Here is a 23,099-nt window from a genome sequence, read left to right as displayed (position 1 = left end):
TACCACTCCCGGCTTTCCCCCACCCCCATGTATGTGGTACTGAAGAATCGAACCCTGGTCTTTGTGCATGCTAGCACTCTACCACTAGGCTAAACTCCTGGCCCCTTCTGATTTCCTTTACGAACTATTTTTTCTGTTATTGTAAGAGTAACAAAATCAGATTTGATTTTCATCCTAAATCTAAACTCCTACCTATTTGAAACTAAATTTAAATCCATGTTCATTTGACTACCACTAAAATACACATGTGTGTATAGAGGCTCACCTGAATGTATCATAGGCTTACTGCATAGTGTCAAGTACTAGAAAAAAATTCTTCTTGTACTGTCAATAAACCTCAAAATAGTCATAGACCTACCAAAGAATTCAGTTACAACTGCATTAAACTTATGCTTATTGCAATTTTATTTGCTCAAGAGAGCCAATGTTTCACTGTTTGGTGCACAAAGACTACTTTTGTAACTATGATTATCAATTATGAAACTATTTACAAGGTATTTAGGAAACAAAGTAAGTTCCTTAAAACCATCTGTAAAATTCACTATTATACTAAATATTAAAAAACACAAACAAAAAGGAAGTCCACCCAAACTCTGAAGTGCTGGGCTTTTTTCAGTTCCTTTCCCTCTATTACCTGACAACATAGCAGTAATAGATAGGACCTCATTAGAACAGTTGTAGTCACAACTTGCAATAACCATTTTAGCGAGCTGTGGATCGAGAGGAAACTCTGCCATCATGGATCCCAATTCAGTCAAATCTCCATCATCATTTAGAGCAGCCAGGTAATTCAGAAGTTCTAGGGCTCTCATCAGAGTTTCAGGAGCTAGGGGGAAAAGCCACTATATTAGATAAGTTACTTTAAGCAAACAAAAATGTGACAAAGTACAAACTAAAACTTCCTTTTTTTAATGGACACAAGTCAAAACTCCAATTGTCATCAAAGGCATTTGCACACATATAGCAAATAATGAATCACACAAAATAGCAAAAATACTGTTTTCATTCTAAAAAAGCTATGTTAGTATTATTTAGCAACATTCTATCAAACTATTGTCCCATATGTTACCAAATGATAATTCAATTAACCCAGAATCATTTTTGAAGGGAAAGAAGAATTATTTGCTCATATAATAATAATTCTTAACAATACTACCACCTAAGACCTATCTCACTGCACACTTGGAGAAAAAGATACAGTACATTTAATGCATATACCAGGAAAATAGCAAGGAAACAAATCTGGTTTAAACAAAGGGCAAAATGTATTGTCAGGAGGCATACCTGGTGGATCCATAAAATCAAAATGCACCAAATCATCAATACCAAGTTTCTTCAATTGTAACACAACAGATCCTAAATTAGATCGCAAAATCTCAGGATAGGTGTTATCCTACCAAAAACAAAAAACATGTTCATCAGAGAATCTCCTACTCTGAGTTCTCTACCTCCTAAGCTACTTGTTTTGGCATTACTTCCACTCTGTTTCCTGAGAAGTCACTGTGTACTAGACTAGAGAAAGCAGACAGACACATTCCTCTGATATCTTTGGATTATCTCAGTACCATCTCAACTCAAATCTGTGATTACACCCTATACATCCCCACTCAGGGCAAAAAATATGGTTCTAAGAGTATGAAGTACATGAATTCTGCTTTCTTCTGAATAATACTCAATCTACCCAAACACATTCGGTATAACAATATTTCTTACCTGCATTTCTGTTTTATAAGCTTTCTCTGTGTACAGTCTGAAGCATTTTCCAGGTCTGGTACGTCCAGCTCGACCAGCCCTTTGTTGAGCTGAAGCTTTACTAATAGCTGTCACCAGCAGAGACTCAACCCTGATTCGAGGATTATATACCTATTGGAATGTGGAGGGGAAAAAGCTTTTTTCATCTGAATACAAAGGTGGATCAACAGAAACACCCAAACTCACAGTTAATGCTAATAAACAAAGTGTACTAATCGCCATAAATCAGCCACCACAACAGAATTCACTATCTCATGGAAGAGGAAAACTTCTTCCAGGCATTCCCAAGACTTAACATGGAAACACTTAACACATGTGATAGCTTACATAATCTTTACCTCCCCTAATTTAAATATTACTTCCTTTCTACCATGCTACATAGTGAGAGGCATTACCTAACAGAGACCTTCAATTTCAACATCTATGAATGGACATCAAGAAAAGTATTTTGAAATTAAAACTCATGACAGCTAAATCCTTTCAATCTAATGATAACATTTCCATCAATGACACAATATACCTACAAATGTAGCTAATTCATTCAAATGTGAGCACTTGATGTCCATCACTATTTTAATATGTAACATAGCATCTCTGTGTGTGTCAAAGCACACAGTTGGATAAGGTACTACCTGTAGAAAATATTGTTATGATTTTTTTTTACTCTCTTAATATGCTTAAGTGAGCATACAGATAAACATACCAAAGGATTTCTAAAGGGGAAAGGGAAAGGCACTATAGCCAAAGCTTAGGAGTAAATATTAAACACTATCTCAACTTCTGAAAGACAGAGCTAAGGGCTGAAATAGAACTCTAAAAATGAAGGGAAACAGGAAAATGTAAAAAATTAATATTAGCTGACACATTAACTTACAATGCAACTAAAACACAGACCTTTTGTTTGGCAAATCCAGGATCAATCACAAATACCACACCATCTATTGTCAAAGATGTCTCTGCAATGTTAGTTGACACAACGACCTATTCAGAAACAATATAGAAAACTTCATTAAACATCAAGGAAAAAGAACATAACATTCAGACTGCCACTAATTTACCCAAAAGAACTTCTGAATGAATAAAGATTTACTTTCATTGGTTCACAATAGCAATTCCTTTCCCAACAGGAATTTTATTATATAACTAAGCTACCCATTATATTGATTATCCATGCAAGATAATCAAAAGAAAAGTACTGTTAAACAATAGAAACACAATTTATACAATGACCTAGGTTGAATACTATTTTTATGAACTCAACATTTTAAACAAAATGACACAATGGAGGAAAGAATACACCAGTAAGAGTCAGCTGAGATCTGAGGATCACAGTTCAAAGCCAGCCCCGGCACAAAAGTGGGAGGCTCTTATCTCCAATTAACCACCAGAAAATGGGAAGTGGTACTGTGTGTGGCTCAAGTGGTAGAACACTAGCCTGGAGGTGAAGAGCTTAGGGACAGCTCCCAGACCCAGAGTTCAAGCCCCTTGATGGACACCCCTGCTCCCTCCCCACCCCCCGCCCAAAAGGAATCAGCAGTTAGCTCATCAGAAACAACTGTTTATGTTTTGGAAAGTGCAATCTTATGGAGATGATAGGCAATGGGAATTAGAAATAACATTATGTAGAATCTCTTTTCTTTTGTAACAATGAGAAAAAGAGTATTTACTGTTGGTATTTTTGCCCAGAACACTTGATTTTCAGGAACATATTTGTGACATTCAGATGTAGATGCATGTATATGAAAAGCAGTTGACCTGATAAATTGGATAAAAGACTATTTTCATAGCTTTCATGGTATATAAGGGAAGATTTGGCATGGACAAAAAGTGTGAACAACATCAAAAGTGTGCTGTTAGACTGTAAAAGAGTGACGGCTTTGGTGAGGAAATTTGCTCAGGAAAGCACTTGGAGGGAAAAAGATCTATTCATGAGAAAAAGAATGTGTGTATATGTGTGTATCCATAGAAGAACCAGCCTGGATAGGACAAATGTACATAAGTGACTAAGTTTAAGAGCTAAAAGAACTTTAGCCCTAACTCTAACCCATAGACATGCTGCAAAATCTAAAAAAATTATACTCTGTGCTAGATTGGCACCAGACAAATCACAATTCCAATGTACTCATATAAAAGCTCAGGTGTGAAAACTTTAAAAGGGTAGTCCCACACATGACAAAGAATATATATAAGCAAACTGCAATTTAAAAAAAAGCAACCAATTTGCTGCATGTTGATACTACCCAACGGTAAACTTTAAAATGGTAAAACATTAAAATTATATACTACAACCAAATATGACACATTTTTCTCTAAAGTCCAGCATACATACAACAAACATAAAATGTTGACAGGCCTGGAAGTTTAGCCTAGCGGTAGAGTGATTACCTAGCATGCACAAAGAGCTGGGTTTGATTCCTTGGTACCACATACATAGAGAAATGGTGCTGTGGCTCAAGTGGTAGAGCTCCAGCCTTGAGAAAGTTCAAGGCCCAGGACTGGCAAAAATAAATAAATAAATAAATAAACTTTGGCATACCCGGGAGCCAATGACTCACACCAGTAATCCTAGCTACTCAGGAGGCTGAGATCTGAGGATAGTGCTTCAATGTCAGCCCAAGCACAAAAAAGTCCATGAGACTTCTATTTCCAATTAAATGTCAGAAAACCAGTGGTGGCCCAAGAGGTAGAACACGAGGCTTGAGCTAAAAAGCAGAGACAGCTCCCAGACTCAGAGTTCAAGTACCACAACCGACCCAGAAAAAAACGAGCAAACAAAACTTTAGCATATTCTAGAAGTTATTTGTACGGTTCAATATTCTGGAGAAGTTAAACACAAAGAATTTATTATTTATAATTTTCATTCACCATTGAAAATATTAGCAAAAAGGCTGGTAGCAAAACTAGGGGAAAAAAACCAACCCATTACTCCTTAACATAGAAAACAATGCATCCCAAATATAACAATTATGGGGGAATTTCCAGGCATGCTTTTTTCCCACATCCCAAAGCAAGAAATTTTTAGCAGTGACCAGAGTTTACTCCATTAATAAATTCCTGCACAACAAGCTTTCCCAATGATAACCATCAACCAAAGGTGATTAAGACAAGAGATGAAGAATTTTAACAAAACTCACATGGAGATGTATTATGCAACAAAACAGACTTCTGGTTTTCAAACCATTAAAACCAGTGTAATCTCTCCTGCTCTGTTTCAACCTAACACTTGTCTCTGATTTCAATGAAATGTCTCAAAGGAGCAAAGTAATGCCTACAAAGAGAAACCAGGCATAATTCCTGCTTTCAAGGAGCCTGTTATGCAGTGTGAGTGTTATGAGACAACCTTTTACACATCTATACAAAAATGTTCTGTCCATTTTAACTATCAATTTAGTTGTACAAGGTGTTTTCACACATCCATAAAATGCAACCTTTACCAAATTCATTTCCTCCCATATCCTCCCTATTATTTCCTTCCCACCAACCTCAACAAGCTTCACCGTTACATTTCCCCACAAGCATATCAAGTATTTTGACCATTTACCCCCTCTTCACCCTTTCAATTCATCCTCCTGCCTCCAATAGTGCCCAGGGCCCATACAGAACCTGTTCTTATCATTTTTTTCAGTGTGCTAATTTAAAGAAGCTTCATTGTGATATTTTACACATGTACACATAGTACTTTAATAATCTGACTGCTTCCCTTATTCTTACTTTCTCCATCCCCAATAACTCTGAACACCCATTTATTCCAGTTCTTTCTTTAAAAAAAAAAAAAATTCTAGGAAGAAATCCAACAACCAAGGGAAGAAGTGCTTCATTTTTGGCAATGGTTACGAAAGGAGAAAGAGCACTTAAGACAGCATCCCCTTTTCTTGGCTCACTTTAGTCTATCTCGCACCTGCTAAGGAAGAAGTGCATTTGTAGGAAGCAGCAGTACATTCTTCATATAGTCAGAAGGTATGTATGACCTCAATACATTTTTACTCCTACTATAACTATTTTGTTGTATATAATCTAGATAACAGTCTCACCCACAACTTCTCTATAAGTGAATATATTTTGATATCTCACAATCCTTTTAGTATTAAAAGTTTTGCTTTTTAGTAAGTTTCTAATATTACCTTTCTTCCAATTGCTCCATTCTGTTTTTTTGGAGGTGGAGGCTCAAAGATGCGTTGCTGCTGCTGGGGTGGAAGCGTAGAGTACAGTGGAATGATTTTAATGTCGCCAACTTCAGGGCCCAAATCATCAACTTCACGTTTTATTCTCTTACAAGCCTCATCAATTTCCTACAAAATTAAAGTTTTGAGTCTGAAAATAAAAATACTAAAAAAAGAAATACTTATCACAATCTTACTTCTACACTGTTCACTTTATGTGTACAATCTGTTTTCATTTCACGGATAGACTATTGCTTAACAAACTTAATTTAATTGAGTCACCAAGCTTAACTTTCTAAATTTCAGGAAACCCCCAAATCCTTAAAATACTGATTTTTGCACTCAACTGAATATGTATAACTTATTTACATTCCACTGATTTCCTAATTCTCAAATTCAGTGATCCCTCACCTATCACAGGAGTTATATTCCAGACCCACAATAGGTAAAAATCCGAGAAGCAGCAGCATTACCTAGACTTCCTTTGCTATTTCCTTTGTTCACTTATTGCTGCTCTGCAAATTTTCATCTATTGAGGGGATCTCTGGAACTTAGCTCCCAGGATAGGTAAGAGATCACTAGTTACATTTTTTTTTTTTTTTGTAAACCCAGGATACAGTGAAGATGAAACAAGGAAACCATGATACAGCATGGGATGACTGTTCTGTCATGCAGGAATAATTAATTTCATTCATGACCTTTCCAATTCTTACAATCTTAGAGAAACAAATGTTCTAGATATTTTAAATGCCAATTAGGCTTTACTGTCACATATCACTACTACAATTACACAATGATACAGAAAATTTACTTCACTGTGCCTAATGAGAACATCTTATAGTAATCAACATAATTAAGAACTAGACTAAATATGTGGTAAGGAATACCACAAAAACCTATTCAAATGATTTTCATTCAAATGAATGTTTAAAGGAGATATATTTAGAGGGAGGGGTGACAGCTAAGAGGATGAGAAAATGGCAGTAGAAATATGATGGGAAAGTATTTTCTAAATTTTACTGGATAATTCATTTAAATTTCAAAGTACGGGGCCGGGAGTTTAGCCTAGTGGTTAAAGTGCTTGCCTAGCATGTATGAAGACCCAGGTTCGATTCCTCGATACCACATATAGAAAAAAGCCGGAAGTGGTGCTGAGGCTGAAGTGGTAGAGCTCTAGCCTTGAGAAAATCCAAGGACAGTGCTCAGGCCCTGAGCTCAAGCCCAGGACTGGCAAAAAATTAATTAATTAATTAATTAATTAATTTCGAAGTACTTAATATATCAAACACCCTGTTATATATATAGGTGTGTATATACATATATACACAGATACATATATAACCTGATAGATATATGTATATCTATAGATACAGATATATCTGTCCAGTGACCCATTCAGCAGCTAGCCTAATCAACAGCTAATCTTTTATTCAAAAGGCAGAATGCTACAACAGAGGGGAAGGAACTTCAGGTAAACAAATTTTTATCCCACTAACATTTTCCTGGAAAATGTTTTAACTCAAAGTGCAACTCTGTTAAAAAAAAAATACAAGGCTCACTCTGGAAGGCAGTTTGGAGATTTCTTAAAGAACTGAAAATAGACCCTCCCTACAATCCCACCATACCACTCCTGGGCATCTATCCTGAACATCATAACCCAGGATATGATAAGGACACCTGTTCAGCTATGTTCATCTCTGCACTATTCACAACAGCCAAGTGATGGAAACAACCCAGATGCCATACTGCAGATGAATAGATACAAAAAATGTGGTATATGTATACAATAGAATTCTACATAGCCAACAGACAAGATAAAATAATGGCATTTGCTGGGAAGTGGATGAAGTTGGGCGAATCATGTTAAGTGCAGTAAGTTAAGATCAACGGAACAAAAGGCATGGTATTCTTAATATGTGGATATTAGATCTAAACACTACTCAGTATTTGGTTACCCAATGTTATGGACATGGTATTGGAGATATAAACATAACTACATAGACATAAAAATTTATGACTATAGACATAATGTTTTATTACATAGATTAATATGTATCTATGACATACAAACCCTCAGCTTAATTTTAATTATGATCTAAAATCCAAGTGCCAGTGATGTATACAGAGATTCCTTTCTTGAATACTTGTTTGTTAAACATGACATTTGAAATATGATGTAAAGATCAATGTTAATAAATTCTTTAAAAAAAATTAAGATAAAAAAAATACAAGGCTCTGGGCCAGGAGTTTAGCCTAGTGGTAGAGTGCTTGCCTAGCATGCACAAGGACCCGGGTTCGATTCCTCGGTACCACATACATAGAAAAAAGCCAGAAATGGTGCTGTGGCTCAAGTTGTACAGCTCTAGCCTCGAGAAAGCCCAAGGACTGAGTTCAAGGACTGGAAATAAATAAATTTTTTTTTTAGTGCAAGGTTCTTAAGACAAAGACATCTCATTTCAAGTGTTTTAAATTTTCTTAAATAGCCTGAGTGTTCTTGGCTTTAAAAACGCTAAAACCAGAAAATTACTATTAACAAGTGCATGTTGGGTCAGGTGTGATGGGTTCTCAAACGTAATCCCAGCTACTTGGGAATTGAAGACCAAGAGAACCACGGTTTGAGGTCAAGGTTAAAGCCAGCTAGGACAAAAAGTTAGCAAAAGTGTCCAAGAACAAACAGTGCCAGAGTTCAAGCCCCAGGACTGGCAAAACAAAACAAAAAAACTAAAGCTGAACTGGGTGCAGTGGCTCATGCCTGTAATCCTAGCTACTCAATACACTGAGATCTGGGGAGCAAGGTTTAAAGCCAGTCCCCACAACAAAAGGACCTGAAACTCTTATCTCCAATTAACCTCCAGAAAGTGTGGTTGGGGTTTTGGCTCCAGGGTAGGGTCGTAGCCTTGAGCTGAGGAGCTCAGGGACGGTGCCAAAGCTGAGTTCAAGCCCCATGACCCACCAAAACACACACACACACACACACACACACACACACACACACACACACACACACGGGACGGTGCCAAAGCTGAGTTCAAGCCCCATGACCCACCAACACACACACACACACACACACACACACACACACACACACACACACACACGGGACGGTGCCAAAGCTGAGTTCAAGCCCCATGACCCACCAAAACACACACACACAAGCAAAAAAGAGTTGGGCATATGGCTCAGAGGTAGAACACCACCTAAGGAGGTCTGAGACCAGGTCCAAATGCCAGTGTACTACTAACTCAGAAAAATGTAAGGAATCCAGTTAAATTTTTAAAAGAAAATGAAAATAGACTGTTATCTACCAAACAAAAAAATATTAACAAAGGAAATAAGTAGTAGAAAAGATGCTTTTAAATGCTGCATCTAAGATTAGAGTGCCCCCTGCTGGCACTCAAGTTCAAAACTAAGATTTCTATGTAAGTTTTAAAAATATTGGGGGCCTGGAGTTTGCCTAGTGATAGTGTTTGCCTAGCATGCACAAAGACCCAGGTTCAATTCCCCAGTACCAGATACACCAAAAAAAGCTGGAAGTGGTGCTGTGGCTCAAGTGGTAGGGCTCTAGCCTTGAGAAAAGTCCAAAGGCAGTGCTCAGGCTCTGAATTCAAGGCCCACAACTGGCAAAAACAAAAAACAAACCCACAACACAAGTCTGAACAGAAATAAAATCAACTTTCTGATATATACATTATTTCCATTTTTAAAAAATTTACCATAAATTAAGACTATATACTGGGGGGAAAAAACGGTCCAATGCCACTTAGCTTCCAATGCCACTTAGCTTCCAGATTTCATATATTATTTAAGTGCCAAATTATGCATTTAATATTATATCATTTTAAGATAATGATTACAGCTTTACTTTACCTAATGTGTTAGGAATATTTGAAAGTAAGAAATAAAAGATTATGGCTTAGCCAATAAAGTCTTAGCATCTTTAAGTACCTACTTACACAAAATTTGCATTTCAATTCACTTCTTTCTCTAATTCCTATACTCTAAGGCCTTCAATTTAAACCACAGCTTGGCCTTTTTATGCCCTAAAACCTTTCCTCTTCTCAAATAAATTGAGGGACAGAGGCACCGTTGTTTTAAAGTGAACAAACTAGTACCATGTTAAAAGGACTTTTAATTTTCAAATCTGATGTTATTGCTAAATTACAGAGGCTATTGAGATGTACAAAACTACTGGTTCATAGAATCTAAACTTATCAAGTAATCATGTTTCTCCAAGGGGAGAGAGTAGTATTTTATTTACCTTTTGGTCAGTAAGCACAATTTAAATTCAAGGTTCAGCAGATACTTAAAGACTGCAAAAAAAATGTTATGGTATACATGTAAATAGGTTTTTTTTTTCCCATGAAAAACATACTCCATAACACACATCAGATAACCACAGGGCTTACTATCTGCCTTCCTTTTCCAAGCTATGAAATTTACAGATGTCAAAATGACAACAGCACTAAGTTCACTCAGAGAAAAGCTCAAAATCTCACCCTGAGGCCATCTAATGAATGTATTCAAATATTGTTGGTTATATAAGCATAATTACTACTTTAACTAGTAACTTAAGTAAAAGAAAATACACTGAACTTGCAGAAACTACACAACAGACACGAGAACAAAACGAGTATCTTGCATTACAGCTTGGACACTTGAATTACAATATAAATAAATGTTTGTTTTTTTTAATAGTCCATCAAAGAGCACTAGCTACTCAGGAGGCAGAGATCTGAGGGTCATGACTCCAAGCCAGCCCAAGCAGGAAGTCCTTGAGACTCTTATCACCAATTAATCATCCCACCCCTTAAAAGCTGAAAGTGGAGCTGTGCCCAAGTAGTAGTCTTGAACAAAAGAGCTCAAGGGCAACACCCAGGCCCAAGCAGCACCAAGACTACAGCTGAAGAGCATGAAGAGAGGGAGAGAGGGTGAGGGGGGGGGGAGAAAGAGACAGAGACAGAGAGACAGAGAGAGAGAGACAGAGAGAGAGAGAAAGCTCATGCTGGCTTGTGCATACACAAATCACCTGATACTCTTGCTTAAAAATATATGGATATTTTCCATTCAATTACACAAAAAGAAGGCATAATATCAAAAGAAGGCAATTTTATCTGGAAAATCAAATAACATGCTTTATATTTTCCACCCTCCAAGTCCTTATCCTTTACATGGAAAGAAAAGATTTCATTCACAATTTTCCAAGAAGGGCATTTAGCAATGCCTGTTACTGAGAAAATGTCTAATGGAGAGAAGCTAGAAAATACGGTAATAGGCATTCTCCAACAACAACAACAAAAAACAACCCTACAATGTAACAATGCTGAGGCTGAAATCCCCTGCACTACAGAAGGAAATCATGGATTGCCAATGGGTTAAAACTATAAATATTAAAAGTTTTTAAAAAAAAACAAACAAAAAAGCTGGGAGTTTGGCCTAGTGGTAGAGTACATGCCTAGCATGCACAAAGACCCGGGTTTAATTCTCAGTACCACATACTTAGAAAAACCAGGAAGTGGTGCTTGAGACTCAAGTGGTAGAGCTCTAGCTTTGAGAAAGTCCAAGGACAATGAGCTAAAGCCCAGGATTGGCAAAAACAAAAAACAAAGCAAAACAACAACAACAAAAATCCAGTACTTAAATAATACATCTAGCTCTTAACATTTGATCAAATATTACCTATCAAACACCTCTTTAGAAACTAAACACAAGAGTCGCCTAGGAAACCTTTGATATCTACCAGAGTTAATCACTGGCAACAATTTGATATATCATTAATAGCTAAAGAAATCACTTTGGCTAAATTGCTTCCTCAAAGGAGACCCGTAAATCATAAAATGGCCCAAGGAACTAAAGGAAATTCAGCTACATTGTGCCCCCAAATTTCATCTTTATGACAATTACGGAAGAGATAAGAATTGGCTAGCAGGCAGGCAATCCACTGTTCAAGAGACGTAAAAAAGGTCCAGGGATGTTCCATCTACCTACCATCTATCTGGATAATCTTTTCAAAATGTAAAATCAGCAAGGCACTAGTGGCTCATGCCTGTAATCCTAGCTAGATCTCAGGGGGCTAAGATCTGAGTATCATGGTTCAAAGCCAACTCCGGCAATTCTTAGCTTCCATTAGTGTTATGACTCAAAGTGGTTGGTAGAGCAACAGCCGTGAGTGAAAAAACTCAGGGACAGACTCATGGCGGATAAAAATAAATAACTGCTTTGTAATAGTGGGTAACACAAAAATGGAGATAGGTAAACAGCTACAATGAGGCTATAAACCTAAAATTTAGTCTCTCTCTCGTCACACTAGTCACTTTTTAGTGCTAAAGTCCTAGGTTTCAGTGAAGAGCACAGCAGAATAATTCCCACACTGCACTAGAACCCTGCTACTCAGCTCTGGAGATACATGGATAATGCTAAAATACTTATTAATGCTTCTTGGAAAGTTAAAGATTCTCATCATCAAACTTTACCTACTGGATCAGATTCTCTTAACTTTTCTCAATGATCTCACATACTGCAGTTTCAGAAGCACATTCTAAAACACTTAAAAGACTATCAGAGGGGGGGGAAAGACACTAAGAAACTATTCAGTGCAAAATTTTTCCAAAGCCTTGTTTTATCCAAGTGTTTTCATGATATACCTATAAACACCCTGTTGAAAAAGTTTACAAAATGCTGGAAACAGTATTAGTATCTAAAAATAAATTGGAATTCAGGCTTCTACAGGGTTCGTGAAAGACAAGAATGTATGGATAAGACAGATGAGCACAAAATTTCACTCACAAGCTATTAACTAATGAGGACTGTCTGATTTTAAAACAGCTGTGATACAAATTCATGCCTTAGTTAAAATACTGTAACAACCTGGGCCTCTGCAAAGTTGAAACTACAAACACCTAAATCCTGCAAACCTAAAAATATGTAACACCCATGCTAATTAACTGTAACATATACTCTATGGTTTACAAAGCAGTTGGCTATATATATTTTACATCTTAGTACTAACACAGCGAATAAAACCAAACCACTGAGAAAAGGTTAATGCGTGTCAAGTTTGTAAGTTAAAGCTGCTGTTCAGGACAAATGAAATAACAAAAGCTAAGCAATGAAACACATAATTATACCTCTTGACCAGTTAGGAAAAGGAGGAGATCTCCTTCTTCTTCTTCACACATGTGTATCTGGATCACTGTACGAATTGCTGCCTCAAGATAATCTCTTTCAGGTTCTGGAGTATAAAAGATTTCAACAGGATGCGTACGTCCAGGAATAGTTAAAAGAGGGCAGTTGTCGAAGTAAATCTGGAATTTTCCTGCATCTAGAGTAGCACTCATAACTATAACCTGAAAGAAAATAGCAAATTATTTTAAAATTAAGAGTTCATGGTCTCAGGCCGGGACTCTGGTCTAGTGGTAGAAGGCTTGCTTGCCTAGCAAGTCCTCAGCTCATGGTCTTGATCAAGAAGGAAAAAAATAGAAAAAAACTACCTTTAAATAAACATATTTATTGTAAAAAACACAGAGCTGCAGTACAATGCTCACATTTAAATGTTTAGGAATACCCAATAAATAAGTGAACTACAGCATGACTTTGTGAAACAATACCTTAAAAACAGTAAGTTTTCTAGAAATAAGTGAAAGGACTGGTAAATGACAGTAACATGCATTTATTGAAACTTTCCAATGGAGAATGCAAAAAGTAGCCAGAAAAGCACATGTACATTATCTCTTTTTTGTATCATCATTAATGAGCATAACTTAAAAAAAAAAAAAACTAGAGCAAGAAAGGGTCTTCAATACTGCTAAAAAAAAGATAAAAAGAAAAAAGTACTAAATTGTGCTGCTGCTGTCTCTTTAGGTAAACTATTAAGAGAGGATCTTAATTCTACTGTAAATTGAGCTATTCTCTGAAACCTCGATAGCTCTTTAGCAATCACAGTATTCACTTTGTACTTCTCTAACACACAGAGCAACAAGCAATGAGTCTTAATTTTCAAATCACTCTCCCTCTCAGTCACACACCACAAAAGGGAACTTGGGGGACAAAACATCAGAAAACAGGCTTACAGAGTAACACTGGCAAAAGTACAAGAGGAGAGAGGCCAGGAGTTTGGCATAGAGGTAGAGTGCTTGCTAGTGTGCACAAAGAACTGGGGGAAGGAGGGGAAGAGGGTTAATTCCTTGGTATCACACACATAGAAAGCCGAAGGATAATACTCAAGCCCCAGGACTGGCAAAAAAAAAAAAAAGTACAAGAGAGAAAGGAGAAATGGCAAGTAAATATATTTCTGCCATGAGCATATTGTCCTGAGCTGTTTGTTTTGAGGAACAAAGATGGATATTATACACTTAATGAGCAGCCCAGCCACAAAAGATTATGAAATACCTACTTGCTAGCACTATAAAGAAGTCTTATGTAAAGCCACAGAAGGCAGACTAAAAAACCCTCCCTCCAAAATTAAGAATACCAGGAAATAAGTAACTTAAATAAGTAACTTAGGTACCTGAGTACAGATTGGTGTTCCCGCTGTCTTATTCATGCACACACCACTAAATAAATCAAATGGATAAATTACTTTACCTTTAAGTCTGATCTCTGTCTTACAACCTCCTTCAGGACTCCCATCAGTATATCCGTAGCAAGTGTTCTTTCATGAGCTTCATCAAGAATTATTACACCGTAGCGCTCCAAGAGGGGATCATTCATAGCTTCACGAAGTAGCATTCCATCAGTCATATACCTATATTCACAGTTAACATGTTGGTCATGGTTCCTTTAAGTCATTATAAAACTAAACTTCACTACATAAAAATGAAAAGTAAACCAGCTAAGCAAAAAAAGGTAAATGTGCTAGTGTTTCACCATCAATTGCAAAACTAAGCTAAGCTTCAAGACATTTTGTACTGACTATACACCACATAAGTTGCATATAATACAATACTGCAAAGTGCTGAGACTTTTTTTTGCGTGCATGCTGGGGGTGAGGTGTGGAGGGGGTATCAGTCAGGAGGCTTTTGCAATCCTAGCTACTCAGGAGCCTGAGATCTAGGATCACAGTTCAAAGCCAACCAGGGCAGAGGAGAACCCTGTAACTCTCATCTCCAATTAACCTCAAAAAGCTAGAAGTGGAGCTGTGGCTCAAGTGGTAGAATACTAGCTTTAGCACAAAAGCTCAAGGACAGTACTCAGACTCAGAGTTCAAACCCAAGGACCAGCAAAACAAACAAACAAAGCAAAATCAAAAAATCTCTGGTACTCAAGTGCAGTATCTACACTATGGAAATAATGTGTAAATAGAGGAGAGGATCAGTTAGGTCAGTAACTAAAAAGGAAAAATAAAGGAGGAAAACCAGTTATAAATATAGCTTAAGAGGCTGAAGGCAGGCTCATGTGCCTGTCAAGCAAAATCAAGGCCTTTAGTTCAAAATACAGGATCACTTCCCCACTACCACTCCCAACTCATCTAAAGAGAGAATAGAGCATCCAGCCTTCATATGAGGAATTATGCTAGTTGGTATAAGACTAAGGGTGGTTTGTAGTCCAGCATATGGGTCAGACATCTCTACTCTGACTAATACATGACAACTGCGAAGCTGGGCACCTGGACAGGACAGAAACACAGCATACCTTTCAAATACTGAAGTTACCATTCAGTGAATTATGAAGTCCATTGTTTTATACAGATTTTAAGGTAGTATAGAAATCTTAAGCCACTTTCTATGACATCATTTTAGCTCTTCAACTTTAGTGTAATCTTTCTGAGATCAGCCTGGTATATTTATAGTTAATGCCACATGTTTGGCAAACAGAGTATATAAAGAACTCACCCAAACTTACATTTTAATAAAAATTTTTGGTAGACAAGTCCACTTCAGCTATATTTATGTATTTTTATTCTATTAATTTAAAAAATTTAACAACCATCACTTCTAAAATGGACAATTTTTAGCTACAACATTATTATTTTCTGTAAGATTGAAAGAAAACCACTGACAATTATTATATGACTCAGAGTCCTAACAGTCCAGTACAGTTGATGAAACAGTGACACTACCACCTCCAATGCTCTGGAATTCCTGTGACCTACTTTAGGATATTTGGAATTTTGCCTTCAGAGATGTTTTACTGACATCTCAGCAGCAAACCACAATTTACTTGTGATAGTTTCCTTGGCTTCAACAGCACTTGGTGATTTTGAAGGACACAATCATAAATACCAAGGAGCCATTAAAAAGAATGAACAAACATATTAATCTAGAACAATCTCCATGGTACAGAGTGAGTAATAAACACAGCCCAAATATGTATACTAAGCATAGAATAAATAATGGAGAACATTTCTATTCTAAAAAATCCTACTTGGGTTGTGCTGTTCCAATACTGTTTAAGCTAGGTTTATCTTCTACTGTACAGGCTTTCCTTTGGCCTAACCAAATATACAGCTATATCATATCTACATTTTAGAGTCTGCTTGAAAGGCTAGTATTTCCTGGTACTCAGGTTTATTGCTCTTCTTAATTTCCTAAACAAAGTTCTACAAATACTTAAGGAATTGCATGGAATCATAAGTGAGGGCAAACAATTGGCGGACAAGGGTGTTTTAGGTCTGTAATCCTCAGGAGGCTGATATCAGAGGATCATGGTTCAAAGCCAGCTGGGGCACTAAAGAATGAGAGACTCTTATCTCCAATTAACCACTAGAAAACAGGAAGTGTGCCTGTGGCTCAAGGACAGGGCCCAGGCTCAAAGTTCAAGCACCATGACTGACACCCCCCCACACACAAACCTAGTTTAGGCCCCCGCTTTTCTGCTTAAATACCTGTTGTATTAAAGCATCTCTTGAGACCTTAGAAAACCTTTAGAAAGCCAGGCATGAAGGGACTACATTAGTAATAATTCCAGTATTAAGGGAGAGAAGCAGGATTTCAAGTGAGGCTCACATTGTGTCCCAGAAGGAAGGGGAAAAAAGATGGAATGTTCAGGGCCAGGAACTGTAGAATTTCAGGAATAAATTATCTTAAATTCCAGACCAATACCAAATGTGTTTTTCAAAGTATTGTAAGCTTAGTAATACTTAAGAATTATTCTTCGGCAAGGTGCAGTTGGCTCACACATATAATCCTAGCTACTTTGGAGGCTGAAATTTAGAACCACAATTTGAAATCAGCTCAAGCAGGAAAGTCCTTAACTTTATCTCCAATTGACCAAGAAAAACTGAAAGTGAAGATGTAGCTCAAGTGGTAGAGTGCCAGCTTTGAGTAAAAAAGCTAAGGGGTAAGGTCTAGGGCCTGAGATCAAGACATGGAACCACAGTCCTCCTCCCATGTTTTCTAATAACAAAACTAGAACTCTTAAAAGTCGTGGCTTAGGGCCGGGAGTTTGGCCTAGTGGTAGAGTGCTTGCCTGGCATGCACAAAGACCCAGGTTCGATTCCTCGGTACCACATACGTACAAAAAAGCCAGAAGTGATGCTGTGGCTCAACTGGTAGAGCCCTAGCCTTGAGAAAATCCAGGGACAGTGCTCAGGCCCTGAGTCCAAGCCAGGACTGGTAAAAAAAAAAAAAAAAAAAAAAAAAAGTTGTGGCTTAAAGTAGTAGAGCACTAGCTTTGAGCAAAAAAAAAAAAAAAAAAAGGCTGCCCAGCACTAAGTTCAAGCCCACAATAAACCAAAAAACATAGAAATATAACAGTTTATACTACAGAAAAGCTTACAGACATTAACATGCCTACATTAACAAGTTTGTGTTTAGTAATTTCCTTAAGGTTATACTGAATGTACACTTCTGAAAGATACTTTGATCAAAAGAAGTACAGTTGTTCGCAGATAACTTTTTCAAGATAGGCCCTCTGGCAGATTCCAAAATCTGTGGATACTCAACTCTCAACAATAGTCTATCCGTATCTTTCCATATGCTTTAAATAATGTTATATCTAATGCAATACAAATACAAAGTAATACATAGCACAATGCAAATATCTAATATAATGCAAATGGTTTAGAAACAAATACAATGAAACCTTTAAGAAGACAGTATTTAGTATAATTAACAATGTCCTAGCATAAGTAAGCAAAAACCACCCAAACCAAATTTGTAATATACAAATTCAATGTAGCTAAAATGCTTAAGACACAAAAACACAGTTATAGCAAAGGGGCTTGAAATATATTTGATATGTTTTCTGATTTTTTAAAAGCACTTAAGGCAGGTGTGGTGGCTCACACCTATAATCCTAGCTGCTCAGGAGGCTGAGATCTGAGGATCAAGGTTCAAAGCCAGCTTGGGCGCTAATGTCCATAAGATTCTTACCTCCACCTAACCATTAGAAAACAGGAAATGGGGCTGTGGTTCAAGGGACAGGTGGAAGTCTTGAGCTGAAGAGCTCAGGGACAGCATGCAGGCCTCGAGCTCAAGCCCCACCACCAACCAAAAACAAAAAAAAAGCACTTAACAAAAACAAAGGCAGTAAAACCGTATTTGTTTCAAAATACATTGCCCCATTTTTGCAATTTTAGTACGTTGTGAAGAAAATATTCTTTCATCCTCACAACCATATATGAAGAAAGCTAGGATGAATGTGTGGGTTATTTCAGATTTTCTAAGATGGTACCAGAGTCTTCTATACTTCATTCCCTGCAACTATTTAAGTATAAAAATTAAATAATAAATTAGAAAATTAGCTTCCCAAGAATGAATGAATCTATTTACAATTTTTTCATAAGACTTAAGTAGTTAGAATTTTGTCTTCTACTTCTAATCTTTTCTAAATATCCAGAGTGAAATAAAATAATCTGCTGAAGTGCTACACTTAAATTAGAACAAAGCTTACCACTGAACAGACGTTCAATGAATTCATCTATAATTATTTGTACAATTAATGGTCTTTCAAGCACACACACCAGGTTTTCACCTATTCAAGTCCTTTATATTTATATTTACTTAGTCCAGAGTAACAAAATAAGACCTAGGTTTAATTCATGCTAATCTTCCTCAGTTGTAATTCAACTAATGTGTTAAAAAGCAATTTTGTAAGTCTTTTCCACTGGTTATAAGATCCAATATAATTTCCCAAAGTGGAAATCTACTACTAGCAACAGCAATAATCACTAATATTGACTGAAACATTTAATCTTGCATAGTAGGACACAAACCCTGTGACTCCAAAAGCTTTGCTTCGGGAACTAGTCCTTTTTTGTCTTAAGTCACCTACTTTTTAAATGATAATGCTGATTGGATGTGTAACTTCATTGCTTCATTCTGCTCTTAGGAATCCCAAAGGAACTTGCTATGTTAATCCTCCAGCATCGATCTTAAAGGTTCTATAATACTCATCCATCTCCTTAATGTCACAACATGTGTATAATGCTGATATTTGTTAAATACTTTTGCATTCTTTTTCATCATTCTCCCTATGGAAATTCCCTACCCTTTTGAGATTAAGGAAAAAATTCTACAGCTGTATGATTCTGACTGTATGAAAGTACATCTCAGCTGGTTTGCAAAATTTTGAAGAGATTTTTCACACTATGAAATCCAAGATTGAAAGCCTGGCGTGATGGTTCACGCCTATAATCCTAGCTACTTGGGAGGCTAAGATCTGAGGTTCAAAGCCAGCCTGAGCACTAAAGACTGACTAGGTAGTAAAGACCCCGAGTCTCTTATCTCCAATTAACAACCAGAAAACCAGAAGTAGCACTGTGGCTCAAGGAGTAGGGTGGTGCCTTGAGCTGAAGAGCTCAGGGACAGCACCCAGGCCAAGGGATGGGGCCTTAGGGTGCCTTGAGCTGAAGAGCTCAGGGATACTGCCCAGACCCAAAGTTCAAGGCCCACAACTGACAAAAAAAGAAAAGAAATCCAAGAGTGTTCATTTCTCCCTGTCACAAATTTCAACCACATCCTCATCTTTTCTTTCTCTTGGCTTTCCATCAGCTTGCCTTCAAATTAAATACCAAACATCTTGGGTCAGCACAGTCTTATAGAACTTTTAGTTCATAAATTAATCCCAGATTGGATCTTGGCCTTGCACAATACCTAAATGGAAACAAATTATAGACTCCAAAGAAAAGGATTCAAAATGACAAGTAACCTGCATACATTATATCATCTTAGTACTAGACCCTGCTCAACCAGAAGTCTGATGTCTTTTCATTAATGATCCACCCTTAAAAAAAATTATAATAAAGATCCATCCAAATGCCAAATGGAAGGCACAAAACTTCACTGATATTGTTGCTATAACCTCTTCAGGTTATAAATACCCCCAAAAGGGCCAGGAGTGTGGCCTTGTGGTAAGAGTGCCTGCCTGGTATGCACAAAGCCCTGGGTTCGATTCTTTGGTATCATATATACAGAAAAAGTCAGAAGTGGTGCTGTGGCTTAAGTGGTTAGAGCACTACCCTCTAGGACAGTGCCCAGACCCTGAGTTCAAGCCCAAGGACCAACAAACAAAAAAACCATGAAAAGATTCTGAATACTAAGCAAATACACAAATATAGACAGGAATGCAGTTCCCCAAAGACTTTGTGGCCTAATTAGGGAATGGAGATTAAAAAGGACATCTCTGATCCATAAACTAGTCCATTAACATCTTAAAATAGACTACTGGCTTAAGTCAATCAGATGTCTAGAAAATGCATAAAATTATAGTACCTTCTCAAGTTGTAAATTTTCTCTTTAGATTAACAAAAAAAGCTAACTGCCTGTAACATTCTCATACAGCAACCTGGCACTCCAATCCCTCTTGTATCTTTCAATTCAGGGGTTTACTTAAAATTCTAACTTTCCCAGTCCTAATTAAGCCCTTGAGTTTTCTTTCACAAAAAGCCTAGTGGTAGACGGAGGTGCTTGCCTAGCTTGTCCTGGGTGCGATTTCTCGGTACCACATGCACAGAAAAATCCGGAAGTGGCAGTGTGGCTCAAATGGCAGAACACTAGCCTTGAGCAAAAGTGTCCAAGAATATTGCCCCGGCCTTAAGTTCAAATGGGGGGGAGGGGGGGAGAAAGATCTGTTTCACATGCCTAACTTCAAGAGTCATATTTATGTTTTCACAATTCGTTTGGGGGTATGAACTGGGGCTACTTTTCATGATATACCGTTATCTAGCATTGCCTACCAAACATACTCAGCTAAATGAATTCCTAAGCATTATTTTGAACTCATTATCTCATTAACCAAAGGATCGAATTGTTAAAATTTGTTGAACTTCAACTACAAATTGCTTTTCAAAACCTGCAAATGTGAGGTTGGGGATGTAGCTTAGTGGTAGAGTGCTTGCCTAGAATGCATGAAGCCTTGGGTTCCATTTCCCAGCACCACATAAAACAGGGGAAGCTGGAAGTGGTGCTGTGGCTCAAGTGGTAGAATGCTAGCCTCGAGCATAGAGAAGCTTAGGAACAGTGCCCAGGCTCTGAGTTCAAGCCCCATGGTCATCCTGCCCTCCCCCTCATCATTTATAAATGTGTTGGATGTTATCAATTACCCTCTCCTTTACATAACTTGTCTTTTACCTTCTGGTCTGTTCTTTGGTATTAATGTATTGTTTTCAAAATTTTCACTCTATAAATGGCACAATTTACAATTGTGTTAGAAAACTTAGAATTTATTCACAGATATTTTAAACACTGAGACATTTTCATCCTTCGTTTTATACATATATATTTAAATACACTAATTTAAGCTGGGTACTGGTAGCTCACACCTGCAATCCTAGCTACTCAGGAAGTTGAGCTCTAAGAATCAAAGTCAGCCCGGGCACTAAAGTTTGTGAAACTCTTATCTCCAATTAACTACCAGAAAACTGAAAGTGGCTCTGTCACTCAAAGTGGTTGAGTTCTAAAGAGTTCATGGACAGAGGACTCGGGATGGGGGAACACGGACATTAATCTGCTAAAGCACATTCAAATTGTGCTTTAAAACTGTGTCCCTCCATTACAATGGTCAGTTAATCCTCTTTGCTATTCTTCCACAGTATAAATTAAAAGTTCCCCTGACAACACCCTGGGTACATATACATAAGGTAATCCCAGTAATAATATCACTTATAAACAACACTAGGTTCTATTTTTATTTTTTGGTGGGTCATGAGGCTTGAACTCTGTCTGAGCGCTGTCCCTGAGCTCTTTAGCTCAGGCTACCACCCTACCCCTGAGCCAAGCTCCACTCCCTGTTTTCTAGAGGTTAATTGGAGACAAGAGTCAGGTCCTTTAGTGCACGAGCTGGCTTTGAACCTCGATCCTCAGATCTCAGCCTCCTGAGTAGCTAGGATTACAGGCATGGCCCACCGCACCCTACAAGGACTTAGGCTTTACTTTTAACTCTAGCAGATCCTGGAAACAACACTAATAAACTTATCTTAATTGGGACTATTTACAAAAATTACAACAAAAATTAATAAGGGCTTCTGAGAACTGCTCCATATCATCACAATGCCCAAAATACATTAGCTCTAAGCTAATATACTCATTTATGTTGTCACTTCTACTAAATAAACCAAAACCTCAAGAGGATACATCTCACCTCTACTTCCTAACATACCGCCCAACAATGCATATACCTTTCTCTCGTTTCCAAATTCTCTCCAATGTAACTTACCAAGGAAAATGTTGTAATCAGAAATCAAATGTCAGAAAGATACTGCTACTAAATTTGCCCTTTATTTTCCTTTAGCCCCTGACATCTTCTGCATTTTAAAGTAGATAAAAATGAGCTACGATTTTATGTAATTACTTTGTCAATTACACTGTAATTACAAGTGATCAATAATGTGCTAGCATCTCAATAAAGACTAAAGTTTAAACTGAAAATATGCCTCTTAAAGACAAGTCAGTGGGGGGCTGGGAGTTTGGCCTAGTGGTAGAGTGCTTGCCTAGCATGCACAAAGACCTGGGTTCAATTCCTCAGTACCACATACACAGAAAAAAAGTCAGAAGTGGTGCTGAGGCTCAAGTGGTTGAGCTCTAGCCTTGAGAAAGTCCAAGGACAGTGCTCAGGCCCTGAGCTCAAGCCCAGGACTGGCAAAAAAAAAAAAAAGACAAGTCAGTGGAAGTATCTTAAATTACAATTGCTGGGGCCGGGAGTTTGGCCTAGTGGTAGAATGCTTGCCTAGCATGCACGAAGACCTGGGTTCAATTCCTCGGTACCGCACACATAGCAAAAAGCCGGAAGTGGTGCTGAGGCTCAAATGGTAGA

General features: G+C 37.5%; 1 protein-coding gene across 1 annotated transcript in view; it reads right to left on the bottom strand.

Annotated features, from left to right (window-relative positions):
- Dhx15 (DEAH-box helicase 15) overlaps positions 1–23,099 on the bottom strand; it is a 43,726-nt gene that overhangs the window by 7,543 nt on the left and 13,084 nt on the right. Inside the window, exons 4-10 of the mRNA XM_090343762.1 lie at positions 14,493–14,652; positions 13,037–13,255; positions 5,874–6,041; positions 2,647–2,733; positions 1,714–1,863; positions 1,285–1,393; positions 635–826 (exon numbers count right to left, since the gene is read on the bottom strand). Of these exons, the coding sequence (XP_090199888.1) occupies positions 635–826; positions 1,285–1,393; positions 1,714–1,863; positions 2,647–2,733; positions 5,874–6,041; positions 13,037–13,255; positions 14,493–14,652 (1,085 nt within the window). The remainder of the gene's footprint in view (positions 1–634; positions 827–1,284; positions 1,394–1,713; positions 1,864–2,646; positions 2,734–5,873; positions 6,042–13,036; positions 13,256–14,492; positions 14,653–23,099) is intronic.

Source organism: Megascapheus bottae, chromosome 13 (genome assembly GCF_031878675.1).
Source record: "Megascapheus bottae isolate mThoBot1 chromosome 13, mThoBot2.hap1, whole genome shotgun sequence".
NCBI classification, from domain to species: Eukaryota; Metazoa; Chordata; class Mammalia; order Rodentia; family Geomyidae; genus Megascapheus; species Megascapheus bottae.
Note: the sequence above shows the minus strand (reverse complement) of the source record. Positions and strands in the feature narration are given on the sequence as shown.